Source organism: Bombus flavifrons, chromosome 4 (genome assembly GCF_040668555.2).
Source record: "Bombus flavifrons isolate JBK064 chromosome 4, iyBomFlav1_principal, whole genome shotgun sequence".
Taxonomy (NCBI): Eukaryota; Metazoa; Arthropoda; class Insecta; order Hymenoptera; family Apidae; genus Bombus; species Bombus flavifrons.
In genome coordinates this window covers 16,170,059-16,193,644 of record NC_138445.1, presented here as the reverse complement: position 1 = coordinate 16,193,644, position 23,586 = coordinate 16,170,059, and the positions used below count along the sequence as shown (strand labels likewise).

At 30.7% G+C, this 23,586-nt stretch overlaps 5 protein-coding genes across 7 annotated transcripts in view; all 5 read left to right on the top strand.

Annotated features, from left to right (window-relative positions):
- LOC138178700 (girdin) overlaps positions 1-1,069 on the top strand; it is a 58,006-nt gene extending 56,937 nt beyond the window's left edge. The window contains exons 6-8 of the mRNA XM_069110847.1: positions 6-51; positions 506-694; positions 932-1,069. Of these exons, the coding sequence (XP_068966948.1) occupies positions 6-51; positions 506-694; positions 932-961 (265 nt within the window). The 3' untranslated portion in view covers positions 962-1,069. The remainder of the gene's footprint in view (positions 1-5; positions 52-505; positions 695-931) is intronic.
- On the top strand, positions 1,048-3,451 carry LOC138178699 (inositol-tetrakisphosphate 1-kinase). The gene is made up of 5 exons (XM_069110846.1): positions 1,048-1,682; positions 1,840-1,938; positions 2,003-2,144; positions 2,270-2,406; positions 2,471-3,451. The coding sequence occupies exons 1-5, from the start codon at positions 1,527-1,529 to the stop codon at positions 3,053-3,055; spliced, it is 1,119 nt and encodes a 372-aa protein (XP_068966947.1). The 5' UTR covers positions 1,048-1,526; the 3' UTR covers positions 3,056-3,451.
- Positions 3,452-4,458: 1,007 nt separating this feature from the next.
- bbx (bobby sox) lies at positions 4,459-11,743 on the top strand. The gene is made up of 9 exons (XM_069110845.1): positions 4,459-4,680; positions 4,765-5,004; positions 7,296-7,496; positions 7,727-8,182; positions 8,297-8,484; positions 8,576-8,698; positions 8,778-8,885; positions 8,973-9,310; positions 9,806-11,743. The coding sequence occupies exons 2-9, from the start codon at positions 4,978-4,980 to the stop codon at positions 9,892-9,894; spliced, it is 1,530 nt and encodes a 509-aa protein (XP_068966946.1). The 5' UTR covers positions 4,459-4,680; positions 4,765-4,977; the 3' UTR covers positions 9,895-11,743.
- A 958-nt stretch (positions 11,744-12,701) lies between these two features.
- Yippee (yippee zinc finger protein) lies at positions 12,702-14,972 on the top strand. Of its 2 annotated transcripts, none has more exons than XM_069111082.1 (3): positions 12,702-12,847; positions 12,985-13,146; positions 13,785-14,972. In XM_069111082.1, exons 1-3 carry the CDS (start codon positions 12,825-12,827, stop codon positions 13,972-13,974), a joined length of 375 nt encoding a protein of 124 aa, XP_068967183.1. In that variant the 5' UTR covers positions 12,702-12,824; the 3' UTR covers positions 13,975-14,972. The 2 variants fall into 2 exon arrangements, with proteins under 2 accessions (XP_068967183.1, XP_068967182.1); XM_069111081.1 differs by having other exon boundaries at positions 12,720-12,847; positions 12,952-13,146.
- smg (sterile alpha motif domain containing protein 4 smaug) lies at positions 14,835-22,309 on the top strand. 2 transcript variants are annotated; one of them, XM_069111070.1, is made up of 10 exons: positions 14,837-14,972; positions 15,421-15,793; positions 16,582-16,918; positions 16,996-17,314; positions 17,399-17,643; positions 17,729-17,839; positions 17,909-18,280; positions 18,385-18,544; positions 18,661-18,913; positions 18,994-22,309. In XM_069111070.1, the coding sequence occupies exons 3-10, from the start codon at positions 16,705-16,707 to the stop codon at positions 19,159-19,161; spliced, it is 1,842 nt and encodes a 613-aa protein (XP_068967171.1). In that variant the 5' UTR covers positions 14,837-14,972; positions 15,421-15,793; positions 16,582-16,704; the 3' UTR covers positions 19,162-22,309. The 2 variants fall into 2 exon arrangements, with proteins under 2 accessions (XP_068967170.1, XP_068967171.1); XM_069111069.1 differs by lacking the exon at positions 15,421-15,793 and having other exon boundaries at positions 14,835-14,972.
- Positions 22,310-23,586: the final 1,277 nt, after the last annotated feature.

Here is a 23,586-nt window from a genome sequence, read left to right as displayed (position 1 = left end):
TACAGGCTTTCTAATGGTACGTCTACGATATCAACGATAGAATCGAACAAGGTACGAAATATCTCTTTAACATTCAATGTGTTCAACGTAATAATTGAACTGCGAATATTTGTACAAGTTCGTATTTTTACGAATATAATTAAAATAATAGAATCTAGGCAGGAGTTTGTTTTCTCTGTTAAATATTACAACGTGTTCTGTATATTTAAGCATCTTGAAATTTTTTATAATTCGTTTTCAATAGAGTAGTCCAGCAATAATTCATTTGGCAGGAAGTCTCCTGCCTTTTGTATTAAGAATATATTATCATGCTCGCAATGGTAAGAATTAAAACGAATTTGCTCGATTTTATTAATTTTTAATTAAATTTCTTTAAAGTTATCAAAGTTCTTTTTAATTAATTTTATTAAATTTTAATTTTTCCGAATAAAATCAATAAAAATAATTAATATTTAAATTTGTATATTTTTTAAATTCTTCGTGTAATTACGTCTCATTATCTCAGATGGAAATTTCGGATACTTCACACTCCGAAGGGGAACTATACATGCCAAGTTCTGGTTCATATTCTCTCGGAGAAGTTCGAATGTTGACAAAGATTCGATCAGATGGCGAAAACACCGATGATTTCGATAATAACGTCGCGATTTTCGTTACGAAAGAGATGTTGACTTCTTGGAACGAATCTTCAAAGGTAAAATAACAAATTTCGTAATATATATATATATACATGAAATAATATTAAAATTATACTATTGTATAATGTTATGTATTAGTATTAAAATTATTATAAATTAAAATCTTAGAATTAAGATCTTAGTAAGAAATTAAATTATTTAAAGAAATTTCAATATTATATTATCATATTGTTAATTGAACCTTTATTATGAGAATTATACTTTTTAATTATACTTAATCGATTTATTTTTAGTCTCTCATACAGAGCATGGGAGAAATTTAAAAACGCTGATTTGATAGAAAGTGCGTCATAGAAACATGAACATGAAGAATGTATATTACAAATACTGCAATTGAAGATGCAACGACGGTGACACATTCCCGAATATTTATGATTTGAAAGGACCATTAAATACACGATAAAAAATATCATGAAAGTATTGTAAATAAAATGATAATTTTAGATAATCATGTTATGTGTTGGATTATTATAAGTGTCGTGTAATTAAGCATAAATAATGTGAAATGTGCTTGTCATTATTATATCGCAATAACCTATGATCATATATTACACTATCTAAAATAAATATAACGATAACCCAAGTTGTACATGAGAATAAAGTTTGAGAAAATACTTTACTTTAAGAAAATAAACTGATCGTCTAAAATGTATATAACCAAAGGGAATACAGTAATACCGTGGAGTATTTCTTAAATCATGCAAACATAACCTTACATTTCGGGGAAAAATATGAGATTAGTTGATACAAGAATCTCTGAGACAACGCATTAATAGAGTATAATTTATCTAACGGTTATTATTAAAATAATGTACTGTATACGCTTTAATGGATAAAAATTATACTCAACATAAGAAAACAACGCGAAAGAAAATGTGCGACAAGTATGTCATCGGTTACTCGATATCTGAAAAAAAACGACAAAAATTTAATTGGAATGACTTTTGTAGTGTTTGTGAGTCTGAAGGATTTCTATTAAAAATGGTAAATAATTTTTTAAGCTCTCTGAAATTATTATTAAATAGTTATGCCATACATGACATTATAATAATGTGAGGTTATGTATGAAATGTTTTATTTATAATTTATATACGTCTATAATATTTTATCAAATATTTTAGAATTGATACGTTAATTTCAGATTGATATAAACTCCGATCTTGAATCTCAGGGACCATTCCATGTTTTTATATACAAAATGACAGACAAACTAGCACATGCTGAATATGGTGATCAATATGTATGAACAAATTTTTTATATTTACCGTGATTAACAACGTTATGACAATTAATTTATATTCCAGGCCAAAGCAATTATCTCAAGAATGAAAGAATACTTCTACCAACATCCCGAAATAATAGTTATTGACCCTTTGGACAATATTAGGATTTTAATAAATCGTTATAAATCATATGAAATCTTACAAGAACAGCTACAACTCGATGGTAAATACAAATCCTTAATACTTAGATTCGATAATTTTTTATTAAAGTTAATAAAATATCGAATAACAAATTATTGATCTATATATGGCTCATATGATCTATATATAAAATATATCTTTTTATAGGGGTATTTACTCCAAGGTTTGTAGAAATTAAAAATAAAAATACTATTGAGAATATATCGCTGTTAAAAATGGCAGGTATTAAGTTCCCATTTCTTTGTAAACCACTTGTGGCTCAGGGTTCCAACGATGCACATAAGGTAATTTAATTGTTAGAAAACATATAAATGTTATTTAAAGATTAATAACAATTATGCTTTTTAGATGATGGTGATTTTTAATGAAGAGGGTGTGAAGGATTGTCAGCCTCCTTGTGTGGCTCAACAATTTGTCAACCATAATGCAATTCTTTATAAGATATATATAGTTGGAGAAAACTTTCATGTAGTCGAAAGACCTAGTTTCAAAAACTTTTATGAAGAAGACTGTACTGCATTAAACACAATATTTTTTAGTTCTCATGATATATGTAAGAGCGATTCCAGGTCTAAATGGTCAATTCTGACAGAGGAAGACATTCCATTAACCGTAAAACCCAAACATGAAATACTAGAGAAGATTGTTAAGAGAGTTACGGAGCTTTTTGGATTGCTTTTGGTTGGTGTGGATGTTGTTATTGAAAATCATACCGGAAAATATGCGATCATAGATGTAAATATGTTTCCTGGGTATGATAGCTATCCTAATTTCTTTGAACAATTAATAAGCTGCATAAAGAAGCTATCAATTGAAAACAGAGATTTGCAGCAGCATTCTAAAATTTATACACTAAAAAAGTGTTTAAGCGATGACTTGGATTCTGGCTTTGAAAGTGACGAAAAGAAAAAATATTCTACGAAGAATAAATAATATAAATAACAAGAAAGTGAAGGAGATTAATAAATATATCAAACTGATATTCCAGTTCACTATATTGTAACAAGTACAAAGTGATATAATTTGATGAAGCAATGTATGCTTTTTTTATAATGACTTATTTCATGTTTACCCTTGACGGTATGTGAAACTGTTATAGCAGATCTGCGTTTTGTGACCTCGCTACTTTCTAACATTTTTGGGTTGTTTGTTCATGGTACATAGTTGTAGTAGGGAAAGATTAATTTTGTTTATTAACTATATTGACATTTTTTAATAAATTTTGCCCATTATGGTAAGAAACGCATGACTGCCAAAGAATATTTTGTACTTTTCACTTGTATACTATATTTGCATAAATGGTTGAATAAAACACCTCTGGGATTAATATATGTAACGTATATTTATAAATTTACATTTTCATTGTGAAGTATGAAATTGTACATTGAAACTACTATAAAAATATTAAAAATACACAATGAAAGAATTATTGAATACTATATTTTTTTGTTCAAATAACACTTTCATGTAGTTGCTTATTTTGACAAAACTGTAAATACAGGGTGGTCCGTTTAAATGGTATTATCTAAATATCTATTTCCGCTCTTATATGTGGCCATTGAAATACTATAATTTCATCTTGAAAAACTTTTTCATACAACAATGAATAAGGCAGATCTGGGTGTCCAGACAACGATCTTAATAACTATAAACAGATCTGAACACTTCCATATCGAAGGTATCGGCGATGTTGTCTGTCTTTTGAGTCGAAAAAAATCAAAATGGAGGACAAGAAATGGTCTCATTGTGCGCATATGTGATACGTATATTCATACATACAGATATTACGAATGTCCCAGACAGAGACAGAGACAGTCTACTCATCTTTGCCTGTCTCACAGAACGAGACTCTTTTTGTCTTCCATGTTTATTTTTCAGAACTCAATTTTCGAACGATTTTCTTTAACAAGTGTCGAGACCTGTTTACTGTTTATTCATATGATCGTGCAGTAGATGCTTTGCATAGTCATTTTGATTTTCCATTATATTTCATTGGCAATCATCTCAGCATTTTTATCACAAACTGAAAAATATCTTCATTATTAATCAATGCCTTAATCTCAAAGATAACGTGTAATTTCTAATAAAAAATTAATAATGTCATTTATATTAATTGAGAAATATTATACAAATTTGTAAATCCTTCATTTTAAAGGGTTAAAAAGTAAAATATTCAAGGATAATAAATCTCTTTTAGTAATGTTTGTGTAGTTTAATTGGTAACACTGATATGCTCATACGCGCGAACCTTTTATTTTTTTGAACACAATGCGCACGATGCTGAAAATGTGTACAACATTAACGTATTGCTCTCTCGATAGTGTGTGTAATTTTATACGAAGCGAAACAAGAATTCAGTATTCATTAGAGACTTAAAATAATATTAGCAGTCGATACGATTTCGAATCTATTGATTCATTCAGATTAATTCTTTTGGAACGAGCACATATAGGCGCGTGACTGGTTTTAACAGTGACGTTTGTAGATTCGTGACGTTTGCACGACAAATGATTTAGTTGCAAACACAAATCGCTGGAATAATACTGTTTGTGTGACTTGTGAGTAAAACATAGCCCGAAATGTTTTTCAAAGCGACTAATAAATTTCGTGAAATGTGATAAAATATCGTGACTTTTTGCCAGAATTTTCTTTCACGTGGGCCACCAGAAACAAATGTGGACGAAGGCATCGAAGGAGGAAAAAGATAGAAATAGTACGTAAGAAGGAGAGGTTAATTCGTGCACTGAAAAGAGCCAGAGAAAGAAAGCAAGATACGGAGGAAAAGAGAGGACACTCAGTGCCGAAGCTTTATCTTTATTATGCGCCGCTGAGTGAATTGTCAAGTGAAATCAGAAATGGCTGCCAACGAGCAACAACGCAAGGTGAGTAGGGAGAAATACATTGTATTTTTCTCGAATTGCCAATGGCTTTTCGATACGCCCGTGTCAACAGCGAATTCGTAATACTGTCTAAGGTTAAATTTATCATTCTGAACAGTCGAACGTGTGATTTATTCGCAATGATTTTGAGTCAAAAAACGGGATTTATACAATGTCTTGAGACTAGTCATACTAAAAGGAACAACAACGTCTTGGGCTTAGTTCTATGTTAATAAATATTTGACAATTAGAGGGACTCAAGAACGAATTATACAAGAATATAGTAGCATTTTGCGTGAATGGGAATTTTTTCAAGGGACGTTTCACTTCATTCAAATATTTGCCAGATCATCGGTGCATAGAAAGACGTATAAATTGTTATATGCAGTATTTACATTTGCACAAGCAGCTGTCAGTAGATGATCGGAAAGGTGTCATGAGGTCTTGGAAAAAATGTGCAATGTGCAATTCTCTTCGATGTCTGGTTCATATGAAATATGTTGCAAATTTTTTTTCAAAACATCGAAAGCTCATACGAATTTGACGGAGATAGGTAGTGCGATCGAGGCAATCAACGTACAATAGCATTAACGAAAGCTGCGACGTATGACAACCGACATGCCCTAACAATTTTTGACTATACTTCCTTCATTATATTTTTCATCATATTTTTGACTAACGATCCGACTTTTAGATAAATCGAAATTAGTGAGGAATTGCGACATTTCATACTGAAAATATCCTGGACTTTGTGCAGCTGAAGTAATTAGACAGAATACGAAAATTAACATATGCCTGTTATGACGGCGGATATCTATATTTCTTTTTCAATGAGACTACTGCTACTACTACCGTCAATTTTTGTATTAATCGTATATTGTCAATATTATTACGAAATATTTCGGGAATGTGGCGAATCTCTCATTCCTTTGACATTGGATTCTCTACCAATCCAAAGCATTTGTAGATCGTTCTCCTCGTTGTACCATAAATAGACGTGATTTTCTTTTTTGTCTTAGAGTTATCATGGAACGCAATCTTTTTTTGGAAAAATCGTTTTTACAAACGACGCAGCAAATGAAATCTTTCTCATGATTTTTTACTGTTAATGTTTAAATTTTATGACCGATTTCATAATATTGTGCACAGAATATAAATTAATATTTTTATTATACTCTCGTTTCGTAATAAAGTTGACTTATCGTGAAGGTAAAAATATTGAAAAGATAAAGATAAATAACGAAAAGATTACATTCCATTAAAATGGATATATTTTTGCTTTTATTTTATTCACTTATGTATATGTATGCGTTGTATACGTGCATATGCACAATCTCCGTCATATTTGTGTGTTGATTCACGTTAGCATTTTTTCATCACTTGTATAATAATAATTCGTTAAGTATGGACGTGAATAGAACATTAGAAAAAGTATGGGGAATAATGTATACTATAAGTAATGCATTTAATTGCACTCGTAATTAAATAATCAATAAAGTTTTTTTTATCAAGAAAATTATTTTTATAAAATTAATATACCTTACATAAAATGATAAAATATTCTTATAATTTCGTTCTTAATATGCTTAATTGAATAAATAACTAAAAAACATATTATTTACCATTTAGTATATTATATTAGTAATTGTCTTTAGTAAATATTTCATTTAAAAAATGTTTAAATGACACTTGTTCTTATTCATTGTTAAAAAAGGGATATACACATAGATGAACAATGTATGCACATACATCCATTTCTTAAATTAGTAATAACATATTTTTGTGTGTATTTCTTTAAATTGTACATTTAATATAAACAATTAGTTTCAATATATTGCTATTATCTATGAATGTGGAGATAAGCATATGTGACCTTAGAATCTGTCAAGGTATGTGATTTTAAGGTTTCACAAGTGCTGTAATATAACTGAATATTGTTCTGATCTAAAAATATATGTAATTTTTTTATTGTTATATATCATATTAGATAACTTTTGTAACAAATGACAACTAAATATGTTATATATATTAATTTAAGAGATGGTATTTGTGTTTATATCTAAATATTTTTGTTAATTTAATTACAAATATTTTAATTCATATCTTATTAATTGTTTAACATAGTATTAAAAACATACTTTTACTATATTTAAATAGAAATAGAAAATAATTACACACATACACACATATACTTTATTTCAGTTAGATTACTTTACATAATTTTTATTAACCAGTTATATATATTTGCAAAGAAATATGTACTAATAGATCTATCAAATTGTATTAACAATTAGGAATCACGAGAATTAAGAGAACCAGCCCACCATGCAAGGAGACCAATGAATGCTTTTCTTATTTTTTGTAAACGTCACCGTGGTTCTGTGCGATCTGGTTTCCCACATTTAGAAAATCGAGCAGTTACAAGAGTTCTTGGAGAATGGTGGGCCACTCTTCATCCAGATCAAAAACGTTCTTATACAAATCTAGCACAGGAGGTAAATTACTTGCATAATAAGGAAGTTAAATGTCATGCTAGTAATTATACTGTTGATGTAATTTGACATAGTCAGCTGTAAATCTTACAAACTCAATACTCTTTACAATTCTACACAAATTTTTATTAAAAACTAAATATTTTTTTTTAAGTTGTATATTAGAAATTTTAATTACAAATTTTTAATTTTCCTAATTTTAATTTTTATGATTACAATTTAAAATTTTTCAGTACAAAGATGCATTCTTAAATGCAAATCCTGACTTTAAGTGGTACAAATTACCAGCACCTCCTTTACGTACTTTGAATACTAGGCCTACAAACAAAAAGGCAGAAACAAATTCTAATGAGCAAATAGTAGAAAGTGTAAAATGTGAGAACAAGTCTTCCGATTATTCAAAATCTGATAAGCGAGATGGACAATCAATTCAACCAGGAAAATTAGCTGATGAATCCCAAATTGGTGGCCTCAGTTCATTATTTACACCTCAAAAAACACAAGCAGCAGATGAGAAAGTGACTATTAATGGTTCTGTGATTGAAAATGATACTGAAGTTCCAAAACCTCCTAAAAAAAGATATTTAGAAGTACCTTTTTCATCTGATAATAAGAGAGAATGTAAAGCTGATCTTTTTGATGCAAAAAAGAGAAAAAAATCTGAATCAAATAATAATGTGCATCAATATGTAAGGGACCTTTTTAATCAAATTTTTCTTAATTAAATTTTCTACTTTTAAATAATTAAATAGTCGTACTATTTCTTAAAATTCCACATTTCTAACATTAACAATTGTATTTAGGATACAGAAGATGAAAAAACAGAAATAAATAATTTTTTAACTACGAACATGCCTTCAGAAGAAAGTAATTTTAGAAGTGAACGAACATGCAAAGGTTTACGTTATCAAAAGTTCCTTGCAGAACAAATGAAAAATGTTGGTGCATCAGGACAGCAGCCTAAGAGGAGAAGACAAACTGGAAATCGTAGGTAAATAATTACAATATTTCATTAAACTTGTGTTACATGTAAAATATGATTTCATCATTAATAACCTACTTCTGATTGATGCTTTCATTAGCACTGATGGTCAAGCAACTGAAAGAAGAAACTCTATTTCTTCAAATGTCAGTGAAAAAACAGATTCCTTGAGTAGTGAAGGTGGAAATAGCTCTCGCGGCGAATTAGAGCATCTTGTTGAAAGGTAATTTAAACTCGTTTATCATTTGCATTTTTATCATATATATGGAAACAAAGAGAAATAATATAAGTATTATTTAAAGCGCCGAGGGAAATATAGAAGCATCAAAGCCAGAAGAGACAGAAACTGAAGGTGCAGAAGGACAAGTTGATTTTGGACCATGGACTGCAAGAAAAAGGTTTCGAGCTGAGTAAGTTCAATGTCATTTTATAGTGTTACGCATTAAAATATTGTGTAATATACAACGAAAATGTATTATTTTCATTTTCTTATGTAGGGACTTTAATTTAGAAAAGAAAATTGAAGCGTTACCATCTTTAAGTTTAGAAGAATTTCAGGAAAAGAAGAAGCAACAACGTACGAAAAAGAAAAAAATTGTACAAAAATTAACATCGACTTCGAATAATAAAAGGCATCAGAATAATTTCGACAGCAACGATCAAGCAAACAGTCAAAACAATACAAAAATATCCCAAACAGAACGTGAAAATTCAGAAGATGCTGAGAAACTTCTAGTTGGAAGTCAAAAAAGGAAAGCACGAAAACAAAGCATTACACGTAACGCGGCAGCTATAAATGATTCAAAGCAAATTGAGATCGAGGAACCCAATAAATGTAAGTATAGACGAAATAAACTGTATTGTTTATTTCTTACTTTCATTTTACTTCTTAGTGTTTTGTTCATAAATATAACAGAAATATTTCTTGTAAATTTTTCAGATTGGAACGTTATTATTTTTATGAAAGAAAAACTTGTAAAAATTGTCTTATCTTTTATTTAGATTATCTATGTTTTCATCTATAAAGAAGTGAAAGTTACAAGAAGAAATTGTACTTTTTATTAGGAACTAGAATTCAGTTAACTAAAGCTTCAATTTATATTATAAGGTATTTATGTATGAGTTAGAAAACATAAATTTACGTTCCAATCTGCAAAGTTTTCACTTGTACTTAAGTTTTATAATTTGTAAACATTCTTGGTTTTAAAATTAAAATATTTAAGATTATGAAAATAGAGGATATTACGTTTCATGTTTGTTATTATAAATACGATATAAGCTTATATTATTTAATTATTATCAAGTTAATTAATTATGTAAATATTGATAGCATGGTGTGCATCGCCGGACTTAGAAGCACTGGCATGTCTTGCAGCAGTTGCCGCCAACAGAACAAAACTTACCAAAAATAATACATAAGAGATATATATTTTTCATATTTAGCAGTCGTTCATGACGTAAACTTGTGCTAAGTAAACCAAAATCTTATTCATTTATTTCTTAATACAATTTCTTATTAGCTGAATTATTGAAATAATTGCTTTGATTGCTGTTAAAGAAAAAAAAAAAAAAATAATAACGTTTCCGATTTATCAAAAATGTACTACGTTATTATTGTTAATATCTATGTCGTTAATCGCTGTTAATATGAATATTAATACTGTGACTGCTATAATTATTTCGTCACTCAAAATGTAAAAATATTTCTTTTATGTTGCATGAATGTCCCACAAATGTGGTTTATGGAATATAGTTTCTTGTATAGTTTGTTAATGAATAATCTTGTTACTATTACATACTGAAGAAAGATTCTAGTTTTCACTTTGCGTTGCGTGTAATTATTAAAATGTTACGTCAAGCATTCTATACTTGTTAATAAATACCTGCAGTGCAGATGATAGCCATTTTATCTAACTTGAAATAAAAATGCCCGCATATTGATATTCATTGGGAAATTTGTGCAACTTCCAACAAAGGACGTATTATAGTCATATAGGACCTGACTAGGTAAATATTCGCTGAAGGAAAGGAAAGGTGCATGCAATAAAAGAGTGTTAGTGAGCGTGTATTATGATGATATTGGCAGAGCAAGGATTTGATCTTGCAAATTAATTTTTTTAATATAAAATGTTATAAATACTATGAAGAAGGGACGGTAACAAAACCGTGAACCTTCACAAAGCCGATGAGCAGGGCATTTTATCATATCTATGTGTAGTAACGATAACACGTAATAATTGCAAAGTCACTTGTTACTATTTTTGTTATTATCATCGGCGTACGTTTTATCTATATTTCATTATGTTCTGTAAACATTTTATGTACATAGAAATAGGTGCAGTATTATGGAAGATATCCTTCATGATCTGAATATCAAAAAAGGATATAATCAAAATATATATGTATAAATATATATATATATATACATACGCAATATACATGTACACATGAAAGAGACCACTGTTTATATGCTGTGCGTGCGTACATGTAAATATACATAATAACGTTACGTATGCAAAATAAAAAATGTAAATTTTATTATTAGCGAATGTTCAATATCAGGAAGCGTATGTATACGTGTATGTATATAATTTGATAAGACTACGTATATATATATGAATGTATATTTATAATATTTATATAACTATTATTCTAGAATTAAGACCATGAAAAATGCGTTTCTGTGCTCTGTTTGAGAAAGTAAGGGACTTGTCTGTGATTTTGGCTAAAGGAGTTTTTAATATTTTATATTTTTCTATTGATTTTTTCTCTCGTTTTTCTTTCTCACTTTTTTAATTTCATTGAAGTCTAACTCCAGACACTATTAGTGAAATGATAGGAACAATTAATGTTAGTAAATTCCTCTGTAATATGGAAATGAGTATACTGATTATATTTCAAATGTGCCTTGAAGAGATATGAACATAGATATTAAACAATGACCAACAATATATTTTCGATTCGTTTCGTAATTCTAAATGTTTTTTGGCTTTTACATTTATACCTTCCACATTTTCTAATTGTGGTTACGGTACATAATTATAGCGAGGCTTTTATGGCCAACGTCCGAATATTTGGAATTATAAAAGAAAAAATTAAGGGAAAGTGTTTCGAATTTTACTGCACAAACATCTATGTACCTAGCTTTAAAAGTATAATTTACACGAACATATATATTATATATATATATATATCTATATTATATATATACTTGTAACATATTGTATACCGTTTATATGAATAATAAAGATATAATATTTTGATGTAATCTCTCGAAATTATTTACAAGATATTTTGAATACAAAAGGGATAATATATATATAACAGTTCTTATTCTAAAATAACATTCATTTTTTCAATGTATGTTTATTTTAAAAAAGAAAGAAAATAATGCGTGAGGAGCCTTATTCTAAAGAAAGCTTATTACTTTTCTTAAAGAAATTTTTTTAAAAATTTTTATTAAAAAGGATTTGTTAATTTTATTTATGGTATTTATTTAAAAATATTTCCCAATTCGCATGTGTATTTTAGACGTGAACATGGATAGTAATTCATACGAATACTTCTATGAGGTATGAAATTAAATAAATATTTGAGTAATATGTATTTGTGGCATTTTCGTCATTTTCCAAAAATATATTATGATGCTTATGTTTTATTTAATTTGCTCGTGTATAAATATAGATAATATATATACATGTTTCTTCTCAGCTGTGATTTTTAACGTTAAGATTACAAATCTGTCTTATTCATCCCCTTATTGATTTTCGTTTTACACATTTCTATTTTTTTATTAATTTAAAAAATAATCAATTTTCACGTATCGCTATTGATATTGATATAAGTAAATAAATTTCGTAAATATACATATAAGACCGTTAAATAACATTACATCAAACTTATTTCATGACTATTTATAGTGACACATATTTTATAAACATATAGTTCTTTTAATTTCGACTTAAACTTACCTAAATACTGCGTTCTCATTTTAAAATTACGACTTGTATACAAAATGTTCTGCTTTCAAATTATTCACTATTTTATTAAACCATTTTTAAACTGTTGATCATGTATGTAATAATATTCATATCGAAAGAAAATTTATATTAGAGACAATAATTTTGTATCGAAATTAAAAGAATTATATGTTTATAGAACATGTAGTTTTATAAATAATCATGAAATAATTTTGATGCAATGTTATTTTGTATGTCATTTTTGTATTTTTTTCAGCGTCGCTCTGATCGCAGCGTACGAGTTTAAAATTTTCGTAGACGGTTGTACCATCTAGAAGTTTGAAATCTATGAATCATGACTAAAACAGCTTGACAGACTCAAGCATTTGGATGGTATTGTTGTGTAGCGTAGTGTATGTATCACGCTGTAGTGACAACTACGTCAAATTACATGACTTGCTTGTTTGTAGAGTCAATGCAGTCCGCTTGAATCTACCAAGTCGTTTTTATTTCACAGTAGATACTTGGAAAGCGATTTACGATATTTCAGGATGGGCGTAATTTTCTTGGAACACATCGGAGGTACTCGGTTGTTCTCCTGCGCTTCTTGTGACACCAATCTTACAAACAGAGGTCAGCTGATAAGCACGCGTTTTACGGGCGCGACAGGCCGTGCTTTTCTATTTAACAAAGTCGTCAACTTGAATTACAGGTATTCGCGTTTTTCCTTTGTTCCTTTAAATAAATTAACGTCAAACGTAATATACAATAAGTTTATGTTTACATTTCTACCTTTTGAAAATTCTCGCGCTTGACAAAGACAATTGTGTAAGGTGGAATGTTATTATACTCATGTACCTAAGAAAGAGGGACAGAGGAGTTGAATTTAAGCAAAAACTCGAATTATCCGTTAGAGGAGAATGTGTATAAACATATGGGAAAGAGAACTGTAATAATTGTTTGTAAAATTAATTACAAAGGTACAACAACATGGCGTCATTTTGTTTTGATATCTTCATTGTATTATTTGTATATTACGTTAAGATTTATTAGTACAGTTTAAAGAAACTTTGTCATTCTAAAAAAACTTATCATTATTTCAAATAAAAATAATTTTATTGTTTCATTGATTATTTAAATGTTTGTAACTTTTATTACTTATCTTATGTTTATTATATGTTATTCTTAGGTACATGATTTTCCTGTTTATACATATGTAGCTTTTTAACATTATTTAGCACACAGGATACCATTCGTAAATGTACAAAATCTCAGAGAAATTGTACTAATGGAATAATCTTATATGATTTTTGCCTATTCATAATTTAATTTGTCTACAATGATACACAGCGAGGTACAGGATAGAGTGATGTTGACGGGTCGTCACATGGTCCGAGATGTCAGCTGCAAAAACTGTGATGCTAAACTTGGGTGGGTGTATGAATTTGCCACAGACGAGAATCAACGATACAAGGAAGGCCGTGTCATCTTGGAACGTGCTTTAGTCACTGAGAGCGATGGAATGGGCGACAATATTTAATAGCATACACATAAGTAGCACGCCATAGGATAAGAATACCTTATAGTCAGTGCTAAATCAGTTGTCCTACTTCTCTGTGTTCTTTTGTTATTTGAAATAATCAAAAAGGAAAGATTATTGTATGAGTATACGATGATTTATATATAATATCTAATATTTTTGTAAACATGAAACATATATTATTATTTTAAAGCTATTTTTCATTCAACGATGTATTTTGTGCTAGGTCAGATTTAAAATAAACGTTCGGTCTATTATTGTGTTAGAATTTTAAATATTACAATGTTTTTAAATATTAAAATTTATTGTAAAGAAAAATATAGATCATATTGAATAAGTAAGATAAATTGTAAACTACGACCAAATATATTAATTAACTTAATAAATCTCAGAGAATTTGTTAGTTTATTACAAACAATATTTTAATCATATTTTTATCTACATTGATCAATAAATAGACTGCGGATGTTTATGCAAATTCATATTTTTATGAATATGTAATACTAATAAAATAGAACCTCAGAAAATATTTGTTTTACTCACCTCAAATATTAAAACGGATATTGTACTTTGAATATTTTATATATTTTTAATATTAATGTACTCTGCATTCTGATATTTTTAAATTTCTCACAATTGCATAAAAATCCTCAGTTTATTAATAAATATACACTAAAAATAGAAAGAAACTTAATTGAATTTTGAACGCATATTAAAAAGCCAAACAAAATCGACGTATATTTGAGACACAAATGAACCGCGCCCCAAGTTATAACACGATTGGTTGTTATCATTCGAGCGTGGTCCAATAACAGAGGTGAAGTTCTGCAACGAGTTGCGACGACGAACCAGTGTGGTCACGTAAGCCCACCATACCGCATGGTGGATACATGTTTCCTTTAACTCGACGTCGTCTAAAATGCTATAATTGTGTATTGTTGTTATTTTGCAAGGGACACAACGAACTTGTGGAACAGTCACTTCCAGCCTTGCATACGGTAATTATATCAATATGTAGCTATATTATATAGCATAAGCGCGTTGACCGATTTCAGCATACAATTTGTTGTTTGCTGTTCGGCTCAATGGCCGAGTGCTAGTCGCACAGTAGCAGTATATTTGTTACATTTATAGAATATCCCTTTCACCTATTTCGCGACAATTTCGATAATTCTACTACATATACGTTTTACTGGTAAAGTCGATTAATATTAATACATAAACGAATTATTTTTTATTCTCTTGTTTTTCTCTGTTCGTTCTCTGTCCTTTCCCCTCTACTATCCCACGCATACAAAGATAGCAGCGGCACCGACGAAAACGACTCGAAGAATTCTACGGAAATACAAAATGAAATTTTTCTAAGAAACATTTAGTTTTATCATATGAGGGTTTTAGAGCTTTTGGTGGAACTTTGATGAACAGTTGCGTTATTTCTGTCCGTAGAAAGAATCGTATCTTATCTATCAGTGTTAGAGGCATGTAAAGTCTCGCACACGGTGCCATTGCACCGCCGAATGGATCGTAACAGGAAAGCTATAAATACACACGCATCGCGGGGTAAACAAACTTGACCTCAGTGGAATTCTTATCGATGTACCTACATGTCGATGCAGTGTACACAGATATTTTGAGGTTATGTTGGACATTAGACTTCGTTATACGCCTATAAAGACCGAAAAAATCCGACGATTCGATATTACAGAATTAATATATTTCTTTTTCCGAAAACAAATAGTGTTTACAGTATTATAGTAGTGAAAAAATTATTTGGAATATTTAGTGTACCTAATAGTAATAATTGTTATTGTTTTTTATGGTACGTTGTACGTTATAAGTTTTATTTTTGAAATAAATACAAGTAGGTTTAATTTAATAATTTTGTAAGACTAATTAATATTAGGCGTTCGATTTTACTTGCTGCACACTTTCACTGTTCTAGAAAGTTGATATGTTAATTTATGTTAAATATTAATTTTATGATACTAGGTTAAAACGATAAAGTTATGGGTGATTTAAGATATAAAAGTTAATAATTAAATTTCGAATAATTGAAATCTGCAATCCTTGCTATTTGAGTATTATAATACAGTTAATATAAAGATAGTTTTTAAAGATGTATTTTAGTTAACCATGCAATTCTATCATGTATGTATATAATAAGATCTTTTTATATATTACATACAAATAAATGTGTATACTCATATAAAATCATTATTAACATTACCCTATTGAATTTAATATTAAAAATGTATTGTATTGGTATTAGAACAATATTTTAGCAATAAATTTCAAATGAATTAAATTGTCCTTCATATATTGTATAATTTTATTTTTAAATATTTAACTTTGCTGTTCTCCTTACTTCTTCTTTGTTTGTGTATCAAATAATATCTTCTCCAGTTTTGGAATATTTTATTCATGAAAAGCTTAGAATATGCAAAAATAGTAAAAGCCAAATATTTGATAACTGTTTATGTCTTAATAATATTTATTAAAATATAATCCTCATTTAGATTCTGGGAGGACATTAGGGTTAAATTCCTAATAAATTATTTTACATAGAATACATCTTAAAAATGTAAATATCCTTTATATTTAATACAGAGTGCTGGCACATACCTGGTTTTGCTTAAATATTATTGGAACACAATTGAATCATAATCTGAATAATCCAAAAAGAATTGGAGCTTTTAATATTTGCTCCTTATCACTAAAGCACTGTTAAAAATGAAGTGGTCACCCGGTGCTCTATTCTGTGAACAAGTTGGTGAATTAACTCGAGTTTTCTCACAATGGAATGAGTGTGAACAAACTGTAGTTTTATATGCACTACTTCGTCGCATTCCTGCAGTTCAAGCAAGGTTTCTTGCACAAGCAGTGCAGCATTCCTTGCACTCTGTTTCTGAATTAGACTCACAGGAACTAAATGCTAATAATCCAGGTAATTTTTATAATTGGTATAAACGAATTTAAGAGTCTACAAATGTAAATGACCTTTACCAAAAAATGTTGTTGTAGCATTTATTAACTCATTGCTATCAGAATCGACAGAAATTGCTATAAATCAACTTCTAACACATTTGCCATTATTAAGGCCTGGGAATATAGAGTGCAAACAATGTTACTTAGTAGCAATACCAGAATTAGTAAGCCATTGTGTAACTACAGGGCAATTTACCGAACAAACTCAACAACTGTTAAGTTATTGTTTGATTCATCCAGCTATAACTAGTCAAGATAGACGTTCTTTGACTCAGTGGCTTCGACATCTTGAAGAACGTATTAGTGGTACACCACCAATACACAGTCTCGAAGAGTACACTAGTACTACTATTAGGTGAATTAGAAACTGTTATATAATATTTATGTATAATATTTATGTATATATTTATTATATTAATTTTATTTACTTTTATTTTAGATGGGATAATGCATGGCAGCGAAATTCTAAACAGCAAAGTGAACAGACAAGTTTATTTGGCACACAATCAGGCATTGCCTTCAATTTACAATTTCCTCCACCTGTAACTCGTCAACGGCGATCGAACAGTTTAACACCACCCGTTGCTCCATCTCATCATCTAGAAGTTGTTGATCGCAGTAACAATATAAATTGTACAACTAAACATAAGCCGCGAAGCTTCAGCGTATCTGGAGATCATACAAGTTAGATTAATTTGAAGTTAATGTTAACCAAGAGCATTTCGATTATACTTTTATTTTATTTGAATAATTGTTGGTTTCTAAACAGGCAATCTTATTGGATTAGGCCCATTAAGTCCTCAAAGTTCTTGCGCAAGTAGCGGCAGCGAAGGGCGTTTAGATGAAACATCCACTCGATCGCTTGCTAGTGGTATGAGAGGTACGTATATATAATTTCATAAATTTACGCTTCATCGATAAGAAAAGTAACATATTATCTATTTCTCAGATGTCCCATCATGGCTTAAAACTTTACGCCTTCATAAATATAGTTATCTATTTGTTACTCTCAGTTACGAAGAAATGCTTCAGTTAACTGAGGAACAATTAGCAGAACAAGGCGTGACGAAAGGGGCCCGACATAAATTAGCCCTTTCTATCGCAAAATTGCAACAACGTTATACAACACTTCTAAATTTAGAGAAAGACTTATTACAACCAACGCGCGATAATACACAATCGGCTTCGTTTTTACAAGGTGCGACAGTGTTGGTTAACACAGTTGATGAATTAAAAATTATCCTAGCTACTCCCATGAAACCTAGCCAAGAAAATGATCTTCAGGATATACCTGCACAATTCACCAAGGTTCTTGGAAAACGTGAGTATTGCGTAATTATTAATGTAATGTTTCAAGATAATATGATATATACCAGATAACAAGAATAAAAATATTCTAACACGTCGTGTTTGTTTGTTTTGTAGTGTGTAGCCGGTTGGCACTGGATAGCGTGGATGACGGTATTTTATGCGCTTGTATTAACATATTAGAGAAAGTATTGCAGCATGATTGCTTTACTCCAAATCAAAAGGAGAAGGTACAACAATGGCGCAGTAGACTTGGAAATCCACGACCGACTCCAAAGTAAGAAAAAGAGGAATAACTAAAAGAAATAATTTTTCTTTTGAAATCATGATAATTATAAAGTTCGAAATAAATAGCTGGATATACAATTAACATTCGTACAATTAAAATTTCAGATGGCAACATAATTATGGCTACAATAATAGAAGGTACTGTAACCCCCAGCAGCACAATAGAAAACCAAGTTTAAACTTAGGACACGTCCATAATACACATCCGCAAAACAATTCTTTTGTGGTTAGCACTCACAGAAACAGTATATCTACACCATATTTACAAAATAATCAGAACCAAAGCGTAAATCAGAATACTTTACGTCCAGTCCACGCGACCAAAAAGCGACCTAGTTTACAAGAATCTAGTTTACAGGTACGTTTTTTATTAAGCTTAATTTCACATTTAGATGCGAGCTTTTTCACGAGAAAAATTAATTTCTATTCACATTTTAGCAGTTGCAAAGAACGTTACAACGCACATACAGTGCACCGAGGGATCATTTTCTTAGCCCGAGTAACAACAACGCATCCGAAACAACGGAGCCAGAAATCAACTCTCGTCTCGAATCTCTTTGTTTAAGAATGACGGAACAAGCAATCGGTGGTTTCGGTGAGGCCTAATAAATTCTTTGTTTTTTTCGTTGACTGGATCTACACAGTAAGTAAGTCCTGTTAAAAACAGAAAAATTATAAAACGACATATGTGTCTGAGCTCCGTTCTTTCAAAGTCGAAGGCAAGACTGACGCCCTTACATTTTGCGAGAATAAAGAGACTCCGGCAGCAATGATTAATGCTGACAAGTAGCACGTATAAACGTGCATGCATTCTCACGCTTTAATAGCCCTACCAAATGAAATGTCCAACATTTGAGACATTTACACCAAGAAAACTCAGTTTTGCGATGTCAGAACGGCACGCGAAGGAAAACTAAAAAAAAATATTTTTTATTATATCTGATGCAATTATACTATTTAATTGAAACTGACAGAATTTGGCAAGCCAAATGCTATTAGGAAGATAGATTCTTTCCTTGACTAATTGCTGCATCTATATAAATGTATTATATAAAGAATATATATGTATACACATATGAGATAGAATTTTATGGGAAGCGGATAAAAAAACGTATAACATATATTAAAACGAAAAAAAAGGGGACGAAAAAGGTACACCACATTAATTGTGCGATGTTTGCAATATTATTATTTTCATGTGTTATCCATTTCGGGAAATGGAATTTGTCTGATTTTAAGCGCCAGGACACATTATATACTAATGTATTCATTTTAACGAACTGACTGATTTTACTTCTTTTTAACATTACTACGATAATTATCTCTCCGTTCTACTTTCTTATTGCCACCGCCGCTATTGCTACTACTTATTACTCTATTTTCTGTCGCCATCGTTTATTACTATTCCGGCCGATAGCTAATTCGCCACACCATCATTCTCATTATGTTCATCATTGTCTTTACTGCTTGTCATATTATTATTACTATTATCATCATTATTATAGTTATTACTACAATTATTACTATGTAAACTCTTATTACTGCTACTGTTTACTACCATTTCTCTGGGTGACCACTAACACCATTATTAATATGCTTTCACGCTATTGCTATTTTTACCCTCCTATCGTTACGACTGTTTCTACTATTATCATCTATCAGCTATGCTATTACTATTACCATTACCCTACTACAAGTAGCCCTCACAACTACTCTTACTATTATGAGTACTGCTAATACTATAACATTATACTCTTCCCACTATCGTCATTATTACTGTATAGTTCTCCTTAGAGGAAATGGAAAATCATACTTAAAAGATATAATACACAATATTACTTCGTTACATGCATTGAAAGAAAAGGAAGAAAGGAAAGAGACGAAGCGCTGTCGCATGTACACGTTCTAAATTCGCCTTCGCAATCACGATTGTTGGAGAAAAAAGAATAGAAAAAGATGACATGCAGCGGTGTGTATACTTTGTAGTTTGCGCACAGATCTCGTGATTCTTTATACTCTTACGTGAGGAAGAAGATAAGGGAGAAAGCGAGAGAGAGAGAGTTACCACGTGTCTCTTCTTTTAAAGTCGCAGTTAACAACTATAGGTAGAAGAGGATAGGAAGTACTGAAGAAAAGAAAAAGGGAGTAGCGGAAGAAGGCGAAGAGATTATTAATAATAAACGGATTTTTTAAGGCCTTAGAAAGGTATATGTCTCGTGCTAACGAACGTTAAGAAGGGTATAAGACTAAATAATTAAATATACACATGTAGCGAAACGAGTCGAGGAATGTTAGAACTGAAAGGAAAAACTTGCATTATGCTTTCATGATGCGACATCGAAATCTGTGGCTTTAAATTATAAGCGTACACCATACTACTCTATAAAATGCACTTATTAGCACTTTAATCGTAACTACGTCGCGAGTAAAACCGTAGCATAATATTTTTCGTGCAACAAGGTTAGGAAGGAAGAAGGAGATACGAGAGAGAAAAAAGATGAAACGGATGGTAATGATTATGATGAAAGAACGAGAAACAAAAGTGAAAGAAAAAGGAACATGTAAAGATACAGGAAAGATTAAATTTAATAACTAAATATAATAGTATTAGCGATTAACTGATATAACGTATCGATAAACAATATATGAGACAAGCAAACAAATAAGCAAAAAAAAAAAAAAACAAATATATAAACGAAAGACTGAACAATTCACGCGCCGTGAGCCGCGTGATGAATTTCGGGCGTTTCTACATTCGTTTAATTCTCGATCAGCTACACGGCCGCGTGAATAAAAACAATTGGAAGACTGTGGAAGGAAAAACCTGTCAAAATATTAAGAATTAGAGAACGAAGCGCGAGAGGAAAGAGAGAATGAAGACAAAAAATCGAGTGAAAGAGAAAATTGGATGAAAGGGCGGGAGAAGAAGAGAATACGTTTGTATGTGCGTGCATGTGAGAGTATATATCAAGTTAACGAGAGAGTAATTTGCTAGCTATATATCTAGGTTATAACGATTTATTCTAATGATTATACTCTTATTAGGATCATGAATCTACGTAATGGCGCGCGGTGATTTCTCGGTTAATTAATTAGCCTGTTTGAATGAAAAAAGAAATCGTCTACACGGAACAGATTAGAAGAACGATCAATCGATACGATATTTTGCGGTGATCATTCATCCCCCATATTCTTTCCCCCTTTCTATAATTGTGAGGAAAAAAAAAAAAGAACAAATTGACGAAAGAATCGAGTTTCATATACGATTTTACGTATACGCTCATCCTATTCACGTATACATATACACGTACATATAGCATGCATACATGAACACTCGTATACACAGACGGACACTACGTATATCCGACTAGAATCCCAGAGATGTTTCGTACATAGACAGGAAGACAGACACGTAATAATTTTTCGGGAGAGATGGTCAAAAGCTAGTCAAACGTGAATACAACTTCTAATTTCTACCACTTTTAAATGTGTATAGATATTATTTGTACATTTAATTGCGCAAAACGGGGAAAGGAAAAAAAAAAGAAAGAAAAGAAACGAATGAAGGATAAAAAGTGAAAGCGAGGGCGAGCGCGCGCGATTTAAAATCCTTAAATGAAAAAAAGATAAGAAATGATAAAAAAAAAAAAGAAAGAAGATAAGAACGAAGATGAGAGGAAAGATCTACAGAGAGAGAAGAAAACAGGTGGAGGAAAAAGATATATACGACGACTTTAGCGTTAACGCATGCAAGCTGAAAGACTGCTTCCAAACGACTTCAGGAAATTCGTTCAACGTAGGATTTATTATTTCATACTGAAACGCAGTATCTAAATAAACGCGATCAATTTTAAAAAGGGCAGGACCTGAACTAGCTAAGAAACGCAAAGAGATATTATTCGCATCGAGCGAACATGCATGATGTGTTTATCAGAAAAAGTTAAAAAAAAAAAAAGGAAAAAAAAGAAAGAGAAGAAGAAATAGAGAAATGTAACGGAAGCGTGATTCTGCCAAAGATCGACGACCGCTGAAACGATCACGAACGAACGAGAAAAGAACGAGGAATACGTAATCCGATACGTTTGTCGACGCCCTGTCTTTGTTTAGAAAAGTGTTGTTTGCCAGGTTTCGATGCGAACGAGCCACGCGATATTTCTTGCGAAAGTGACGCTATACGATTCCACAGTTTTATACCGTGTATATTCCAATATTAAGGTCACACGGTCGCATGCATTAGATTATTAGTAGATTGCGAACGTTTATTCAGATTTTTACGAATACGACTGAACACAGGACTTACGTTGAAATTTGTTTTACTTTTTAAATATTACGTACTTCGCTATAGATATTTTGTATATTCATATATATATATATTACAGTATGCATTCTCTACGTTTTCATACATTTAAATTTTTCGTAAATGGATAAACCTTCGCAATCTAACCATTAAACATTTGAACCTGTCGAATCCCATTGGCGCCACGGTTGCGAACAAAATCGTCCGCATTGAAGCCAATCTTGATACGAGGCAAAGCAGTTATTGTGTACATCACGCGCATAAACGAGATACGAAGGGAACGTTGCACTTATAGTACTTACGCTGTCGTTATATATCGAGTCCACTGTTTGGTCGTGGACAATATTCCATAAATTTTGCCTCATATAGTCGTGAGGGATAATTGGTGCGGTGGCTTTCGGCAGAAGCACAGCTTACTGCGATTCGATGGCATCGAATGGATAAGACGATGTTAAATTTATATTCTCACCATTGAAATTCTAGAGACTTTCGGGTGCAGTGCCTCTTTACAAGGACGATTTCCTGGCGTTACTAGATTTCGTTATCGGTATAAGTCGATTGGAAAAATATGATGTGTGAATACTTTACCTCCACATCGTATAAAATTAATTATTTGAAAAGAAAAAGAAAATTTTTTTATTTTTATCTTTCTTCTATATTTTTTTATATATTCGTAGCGTAGAACATGTACGTTTCAACGACATGTCTAAAATCAAATTCAACAACGAATACGT

Bases quoted from the DNA above. Each gene is read 5' to 3' on its own strand.
- LOC138178699 (XM_069110846.1), top strand. From the start codon at position 1,527: ATGGATAAAAATTATACTCAACATAAGAAAACAACGCGAAAGAAAATG. The intron at 1,683-1,839 runs GTAAATAATTTT...CGTTAATTTCAG, and splicing joins AAGGATTTCTATTAAAAATG to ATTGATATAAACTCCGATCT. The intron at 2,145-2,269 runs GTAAATACAAAT...ATCTTTTTATAG, and splicing joins AGAACAGCTACAACTCGATG to GGGTATTTACTCCAAGGTTT.
- smg (XM_069111069.1), top strand. From the start codon at position 16,705: ATGAAGTGGTCACCCGGTGCTCTATTCTGTGAACAAGTTGGTGAATTA. The intron at 18,281-18,384 runs GTGAGTATTGCG...TTTGTTTTGTAG, and splicing joins CACCAAGGTTCTTGGAAAAC to TGTGTAGCCGGTTGGCACTG. The intron at 18,914-18,993 runs GTACGTTTTTTA...TTCACATTTTAG, and splicing joins TACAAGAATCTAGTTTACAG to CAGTTGCAAAGAACGTTACA.
- Yippee (XM_069111081.1), top strand. From the start codon at position 12,825: ATGGTATTGTTGTGTAGCGTAGT. The intron at 12,848-12,951 runs GTATGTATCACG...TTTATTTCACAG, and splicing joins GTATTGTTGTGTAGCGTAGT to TAGATACTTGGAAAGCGATT. The intron at 13,147-13,784 runs GTATTCGCGTTT...AATGATACACAG, and splicing joins GTCGTCAACTTGAATTACAG to CGAGGTACAGGATAGAGTGA.
- bbx (XM_069110845.1), top strand. From the start codon at position 4,978: ATGGCTGCCAACGAGCAACAACGCAAG. The intron at 5,005-7,295 runs GTGAGTAGGGAG...ATTAACAATTAG, and splicing joins CCAACGAGCAACAACGCAAG to GAATCACGAGAATTAAGAGA. The intron at 9,311-9,805 runs GTAAGTATAGAC...AAATATTGATAG, and splicing joins GATCGAGGAACCCAATAAAT to CATGGTGTGCATCGCCGGAC.